General features: G+C 38.2%; 1 protein-coding gene and 1 long non-coding RNA gene across 5 annotated transcripts in view; one reads left to right on the top strand and one right to left on the bottom strand.

The window, feature by feature from the left end:
* LOC101738715 (PDZ domain-containing protein 8) overlaps positions 1-5,692 on the top strand; it is a 31,299-nt gene extending 25,607 nt beyond the window's left edge. Inside the window, exons 13-15 of one of the 3 annotated variants that reach the window (XM_021349608.3) lie at positions 2,740-2,863; positions 3,894-4,102; positions 5,370-5,571. In XM_021349608.3, the coding sequence (XP_021205283.1) occupies positions 2,740-2,863; positions 3,894-4,062 (293 nt within the window). In that variant the 3' untranslated portion in view covers positions 4,063-4,102; positions 5,370-5,571. Of the gene's footprint in view, positions 1-2,739; positions 2,864-3,893; positions 4,103-5,369 lie in introns of those variants that run through there. The other 2 variants (XM_004928725.5, XR_002430893.2) reach the window with 2 other exon arrangements.
* LOC134200169 (uncharacterized) lies at positions 4,916-5,671 on the bottom strand. Of its 2 annotated transcripts, none has more exons than XR_009974966.1 (2): positions 5,610-5,671; positions 4,916-5,535 (listed from the first exon to the last, which is right to left on the bottom strand). It is a non-coding gene; the product is annotated as an uncharacterized LOC134200169 (long non-coding RNA). The 2 variants fall into 2 exon arrangements; XR_009974965.1 differs by having other exon boundaries at positions 5,606-5,639.
* Positions 5,693-8,216: the final 2,524 nt, after the last annotated feature.

The raw sequence follows: 8,216 nt of genomic DNA on the forward strand, positions 1-8,216 counted from the left end.
GCCCGCATATAAAATCAGTCCGTGACCGTGCCGCGTTTATTCTCGGTAGACTCTACCCCATGATCTGTAAGCGGAGTAAAATGTCCCTTCGGAACAAGGTGACACTTTACAAAACTTGCATAAGGCCCGTCATGACTTACGCGAGTGTGGTGTTCGCTCACGCGGCCCGCACACACATAGACACCCTCCAATCCCTACAATCCCGCTTTTGCAGGTTAGCTGTCGGGGCTCCGTGGTTCGTGAGGAACGTTGACCTACACGACGACCTGGGCCTCGAATCAATTCGGAAATACATGAAGTCAACGTCGGAACGATACTTCGATAAGGCTATGCGTCATGATAATCGCCTTATCGTTGCCGCCGCTGACTACTCCCCGAATCCTGATCATGCAGGAGCCAGTCACCGTCGACGCCCTAGACACGTCCTTACGGATCCATCAGATCCAATAACCTTTGCATTAGATGCCTTCAGCTCTAATACTAGGAGCAGGCTTAGGGACCCCGGTAATCGTACTCGTCGAACTCGACAAAGAGGTCGACGTGCAACCTAACCCATGCATCAGCCCGCTGAGTTTCTCGCCGGATCTTCTCAGCGGGTCGCGATTCCGATCCGGTAGTAGATTCATTCGCGAAACAATTGCTCTTGAGTTGTTAGGTCTCCTTCGGAGGCGCTCGGGCAGTTGTTAGCAAATCCCACCCCTCTTGGCTGAGCCTTTGCTCGCCCACCTGTCCTGGTGAAACTGGAAAGGCCTTCGGGCCACCAGTAAACTTTCAATCATAAAAAAAAAAAAAAAAAAAAAAATGGCGGACTAGTGCTATGTTCCCAAAAATGACAAAATTTCGATTTCAATAACAAAAAAAATATAAGATCATTTAGATCGAAAGCATTAAATAAGCTGAAATTGGGATATATGTACCATTTTTAGGTTCCAAGCCAAATATAACTAACTGTCAAACCTGTTTTTGAATTAAATACATATTTATTTTCATAGATTGTTTTCATAGATCGCGGCTAACATTTCATATCGGCATATAGACAAAACCATTTAATATACCTAAAGTACATTAATGTATTCTTAACATTCTCTACGCAAAATATTTTATACTATTAAAACACCTATACGGAAAGTCTCAAAAGCGACCTTTTACATCACCTGTTGAATGATTATTGAGTCATTGAATTCCACTAAATGAAATCGTTGTTTTTTTTTAAATATTACCGAAATAATGCATCCGGTCAAATATCTTGACTGATTTATTGTAAGTACCAACCTAACATTTCAATTTCGTATGTTCCTCAACGCTCTGGTTAACACAGTCCAAGGACTACTTCAACACGAAAAGTTTTATTACATACAAAACGCAATACATAACACATCTCATTAAATTCCACTGTAATCTCTGCATTGCTTTAATTATTGCGAATTGAACGGACTAATAAGTTTGATAATTAAAATTTTGTAAAAAAAAAAAGAATTGTAAATGAAGAGGTTCGTTCTTCGTAAAATTTCTACATCTTGCAAGTTTGAGTTCCAGAACAATTATAAACATAAAATAGAATTGAAATACGTTTTACGAAATCAAACTTAAAATAGATAGGTATCCATATAAATATTATGTTTATTATCCATGGAATTCCTATCAGAATCTTAGGCCACAGTAAGAAAATTATTAAACAGTTCTATTTGTGCAAATTTTCAAGAAAATCTGACGTCTTGGGCTAGGTGTAATACATATATAGACAGATACTGGACTAGATAATAAAAGCATGTTATATTTCTTTATTCCCGTGAATTTCCTACTTGTCAGAATGAACTGCCAGTTTGTTTGTCACATCTAAAAAACGACACGTAGTTTCCCACATTGAGATATTGTAACGATTCTAATTCCTTACTCTATACCTAAGCTCTATATCAAGTATACTATCGATTACATATATACGAGTTTACCCGCTATATAAAGCATGATCGTTTGAAGTAGGAATCGATACATTTGCACGATCTCCATAGATCCATAGATAACATCGTATCCATTTTCATCCATCCATCCATTTTCATAATTTTCACAATATCAAACTTTGTACTCGTCATGTTCTATTATACTAAATAATTAGGTATGTTTTATTATTTTAATCTTAAGCTTCAACAGTGAGAACAATCTGAGTATATTATAATCATGACAAATAATCAACGGATGTTTATTAGGTGAAATTTCGGATGGTTATTTTATAGGTATGTCCAAATTAATGCTTATATAAAACTAGCGGCCCGCTCCGGCTCCGCTCGGGTCTTTAACAAAAATTTCAACGATATTTGACGTTGTTTTATTTTTTTAAATAAAAGAACACTTATTGCAGCATAACTATAATAGTTAGACATATGCTGCCGCGACACTTTTTGTAAATAGTAATGTGTTCTACAAAGTCGTAGTACATTATTTTATTCTATCATCAATAATTTTCGCAGGACACGCGATGTAAAGAATATTTTAGGTAATTTTTTTACATCTTGGGTTACGTTATTGGAGTTTTAGTAAAGATCCCTAATTTTTTTCATAAAAGTTTATAGCCTATGTCACTCGGGAATAGTGTAGCTTTCAAGCAGTGAAAGAATTTTTCAAATCGGTTCAGTAGTTTCGGAGCCTATTCAATACAAACAAACAAACAAATCTTTCCTCTTTATAATATTAGTATAAAGTATAATAAAATTAAAGCAGTAATAATGTGTAAAAACGATACAGGCGGCGGCGCTATGAGCGCGCTGGTGGCGGGGCTACGGCGTGCTGGCTCTGCACACTCGCTCTCGGCTCCCAAAACGTCTGCTTCTTCCAGGTCCTTACCACCCTCACCAAGCCATACCCCCAGGTGCGATTAACATCTATATTTATACGTGAAGCAAAATCTTTGTATCCCTTTTTACCAAAATTGCGCGGACGGAGTAGTATAAAATTTCCCACACTTATAGAGTATATAGAGAAGGAGGGCAGAATGCTATTACTATTATTTTTTTAAATGATGCACATAAAATACATTAAATCAATAAATAAAACATTGCACACACTACCATGTATTTGACACAACACATAATTATAACTCTTTATTTATGGTCAAACATTTGTTATTGTTTAAAGTCTGTGATCTAATTGAGAATAGATTAATATTGTTTGTCTTTAATGTTATTTATCTATAATGTAATCTCGGCGAAATCTGTGGTTATAATGTTTAAACTTATTATTAATTATAGTCCATATTCGACTACCGGGGGACCACTACTAATTAATAATTATGTCAATTTTAATTGTGGAAGCCATTCGAAAATTTGTATTAAGTGCTGATGAAAAACTGGTACCTGTCTGCGATATAAGTACATATACCGGGCAAGAGCATAATAGTCATTTAGGATTTGATAATCGGGTTCTGAATCAATACTTTAAATAATACATGGCAATTTCATAAAAAAAAAACGGTGCGCGTGCAGCTTCATGCACATGAATGAAGTGAAACTTCTTTTTCGATGTGTAGTACGAGTATTGTGGTTTTCTTCATTTTTCATCCTTACATCAGATTGCTCTTGTAATAGCGAATGCTGCTTATAAGAGATGCGACATCTTCAACATTTATATTATATGTATTTTAAATTATATAAAGATATTTTTTTTAAATACTTCATTAAAATATTGAACGCTACTCGTTGCTAGCGCTCGCGCTGGCCTGTAACAGGTATACTACGCTATGCGTTCGAGTGCCTCGCATTCACTCTTGCTCGTTCTAGTATGGTAGTGTCAAACGTTCAATGCAACCTTGTTAGAAGTCGCATTAGAAGTTTCACTTCAATAACTGTTCTATGAAAAGGGCTTTATATTGAATGAAAAAACGTAACATATTTTACGATCAGTGATTGTACCGTAAAGGAAGCAGTCGCTGGAGTCGGTGGGCAACCCGTTCGGCGCGTGTGGCGTGACGTGGGCACAGCGGGGCGACGTGAGCGCGGTGCTGGCGCCTGCGCTGCGCAGCGCTCTGCCGCCGGACGCGCTGCTCGCGGCCGCCAGGGACGCGGCGCCTGATCTCGCCGCCAGCCTCTCCGCTCAACAGATACACGATATGGTGATACTCTTGCGCTACACACCCTCGACACAACAATAAGGGCCGAGTCACACCGGAACGGCAGCGGCCGGCGGCGATGCCAGCGGCCCCCGGCGTTGCCCTTGGCGGCCTCGCGCGGCCTCCGGACTGCACGCGCCTAGACTCCTCTTGACTAGTTTAGTTTCTTCATTCGGCAATACTACTCGTGTGTTTAGAGTGATGGCATTGGTTATTATATATGACCACGGTGCCGAGCGGCCTTGTGTCGCCGCTGGCAGCCGCGGGTAGAACCACCGACCAGACGCACGTGGCGAGCGGCTGTTCGCTTCACCGCGGGCGGGGGGCGGTTGTGTCGCGACCTTTTCAAGTGATACTGATCTTTTAAGTATATAGATAAAGTTTAAAATTATTTCACACTGAAAGTGCTCGCCGCGACGCTGCCGGCCGCTGCCATTCCGGTGTGACTCGGCCCTAACAGCTAAAAAAGACGTAACAGCTTTGAAACTAAACTTACTGACATATTATATTTTTAAAAAACTCTGGAAAGTTGTTCATAAGATGTAGAAGCTGCAACTAGACAATACATGATAGGAAAATTCCGATGATTATGGGCTGTTAAAACTTATTTATAATAATATATAAATAAATTTGTATTTGCTTATATTTTTCTTGTTTTGGTGGGCTCAGCGCAGGGTGTCCTCTTTTTCCAATCACTCGTATCATACATCATATTTGTACTCACACCCTTCTCTCATATCCCTCCTCTTTCACACAGTTCACCCAAGTGTTTATATGACGAGCTTTCTTACATTTGCTAAAAATTAAATTCGACAATTACAGAACTGAAATTATATTTGTACATCATCAATTTTCGATAAATTCTATCATTAACACAGCCGATGAACCTTATGAACTACTAACCGTACTCGCCAGCTTCGTTGCGCATTTAATATTAACATTATTATTAGGGAGTCCAACACTCATATAAATATTAGTCTATCCATTAAGTATATGTATTTTCTACATGTGTACCAAGTTTCAAGTTAATCGGATGTATGGTTCAGTAGTTATAACGGAACATCCGTAAAAACCACTTTAGATTTATAATTTTTTTTATTGTCCTTGTAGGCAGACAAGTACACGGCCCACCTGATGATGAGTGGTTACCGTCGCCCATGGACTTCAGCAATGCCAGGGGGAGAGCCAAGCCGCTGCCTACCGCATATATTAGTATAGATTTGATTATTGATTACTGAATTCGAAGTTTAATTTGATGTTTTCCTTCTAGTTACTGGCAGTTCGTGAGGAATTATCAGCAGAAGATGCAAGTGACCCAGACGGGGCTGGTGGCGAAGGACGGGCATACGCACTAACAGCGCTGATGCTGCACTGCTGTGCCGCCGCACAACTAGCGCAGCAACGTGCTGACGCCGCACCTGATAACACCTAAAAACCTGATAACGTTGAAATAAATTCATCATTAATTGTGATTTCGATGTATTATCTAATTATTAAACTACCTACTGACGTTGAAATTCCATTATTCGGTATTCCCTGCAATCGTAAATTAAATTGATTGATTTATAAAATAAAAACACTTATATGTCAAAAGTTTTTGTACTACAAAGGTTTTATTACTATTAATTTTAAGAATGATTCGTTTCCAGTAGACCATAAAAAGAAGATAAACAGAAGATATCGACGCCAACTAAAAAGACTATAGCCGAAATGTAAAAACAAAAATCACCCAAAATCAAATAATAGTCTATGGTAGTCAGGAATAATGAGCATCTCTGTTAGGTCAAATATTTTTACTACTTTAAAAATGACCATAGGTAATACACTTAATATTTAAGAAAAATTACTTTAATTGTTATAAAGTTTCCAGATTATTATTTTATGCTTAATGCAAATGATTGCACGGTGCTAAATGGTTCAAGAGCGATAATTCAACTGTCTATATTAAATTTTCAAGCTGGACCGCAAGATTTCGCGCCAGAAATAGAGAGAGTGGATATAGGTATATCCCGACCGAGGGTTCACAATATCCTACCACTTATAATTAAACAAATTTATCGGATCTCTTCTAAACTGATCAATAATATGAGGGTAACAAAATTGAAAGCATACCTACACATAAATGAGTAATATATAGGTACCATTCCTAATCTCGACCCTGCTAAAAAGAAGTTTGCTTATCGCTGGACCACGAGCGTGAGTGATGTAAAAGATATCAATAAAATGTAAGTAACTGAAGTATATACAGTAAAATAATTTTGATCACCTCGTTGGTGAAGGGGTTAGTAATCCTGACTACTTTACTATAAAATCTGGGTTAGATTTCTGATCGATCAGTATCTTTATAGAAGATATTTGATTTTTTGAATATGAGTCTACATATTCCTATCTAACCTCCCGACACCTTTAGCACCGATGAAAATTATTTAATCTACATGTTGAATGAATGAATGAAATCAATGAAAATTATTTAATCTACATGTTTAATCTACATGTAGTTCTTAACCCGCTATGTCCCATGTCGAGCCCATGGCGGAAAAAACCGTGGTATCCATCGCCAGACGGCCACGATGCCTCGTCAGCTGCTTTTCATTATTTTTTTTGCTACAGTAATTTTTTATTTCTTTTTTATTGCATAGATGTGTGCACGAGCTCACAGCCCACCTGGTGTTAAGTGGTTTCGGGAGCCCATAGATATCTTCAACGTAAATGCGCCACCCACCTGGAGATATAAGTTCTAAGGTCTCAAGTATAGTTACAACGACTGTCCCACCCTTAAAACCGAAATGCATTACTGCTTCACGGAAGAAATAGGCAGGGTGGTGGTACCTACCCGTGCGGACTCATAAGAGGTCCTACCACCAGTAATTGAAAATAAATAGTACGTATTTCATGAAAAAAATTGTACCCGCCTGCGGGATTCGAACACCGGTGCATCGCTAGATACGAATACACCGGACGTCTTATCCTTTAGGCCACGACGACTTCGACGGCTAAGTTTATTGCGTGCAGTATGAAATACATTCATATAATTAAAGCTATCTATGTTCGTTATCACGCAACTAAACTTGAATATTTCAAACTGTCACGAATTTCCCTAAACATAATATACATATTAATATTACTAGTGATGTACTACGTTATTCAAGAGTGACGCAGTTATCTATTTACTAATATTGTTTTCGTTTTTAAAAAAATATGTTGATCTATTTACACAAATAAATCGCCCGATTGTCGCAAAAAACACGCGCATTATATTTGCGATCTATTAACATTAAACTTGTTTATAATGCGACCCTCTTTTTTGGCAAACGATCTTGATCGCCGTAAAATAGTGTTAAACAAAATAACAGGTTAGAACAAAATAAACATGTTTACAGTATTAGCACGCAAAAAACATTCAGATCATAATTATTATTGTCGATGAAAATGAATCTTGAATTCAGCGTAATGAATTTAACTAATTCGCTCTTCATCAAAATTACCTTAACATTGAAAGAATAAAGTATATAGTTCATTACAAATAAGTCACTGACAAATCCAGTGGCAAAGTTCCCATCGAGATTTTTTACTATAAACAAAGAAAATCTGTTTATCGAGTTCACACGTTTAGGCAGACATGGCCTTTAATGCAAAAGCGTTAAGACTGATTTGGTACGAATGAATAACTGCGTCATATGTTCACCAAAGAAGCTGGCTCTTGTCCAGGTTTTCCTGAAATAGCACAAAGGATCGACCTCACTTTCACGTTGAAAAACTTCTGCGAAATGTCAGCGGTCGTGCGGTGCGCGGAAAATTTGGCACGTCATCGACCGCGTGTGCGTGAAACGCGTGGTCACTCGTCCGTTTACAACACGTTATAATAACGCTCGTGCAGCTCATGTGCTAAATCACTTTCCAATTCAGTAGCTTTGTTAACATCTACGGACTATACGACGTTTATACGTACAAACAAAAGCGTGTGATTCCCCATCATGTTCCTTGAATGAGATCCTTTGTTTGTTGCAGCTTGGCTCTGCCCCTGGCATTGTTATAAGAGATACAGTTATAAGTATATACAGTTATAAGAGAAGAATGGTGAATGAACCCTCTACGGTGTTTCTCGAGCGCTATGATA

Source organism: Bombyx mori, chromosome 15 (assembly GCF_030269925.1).
Source record: "Bombyx mori chromosome 15, ASM3026992v2".
Classification (NCBI taxonomy): domain Eukaryota; kingdom Metazoa; phylum Arthropoda; class Insecta; order Lepidoptera; family Bombycidae; genus Bombyx; species Bombyx mori.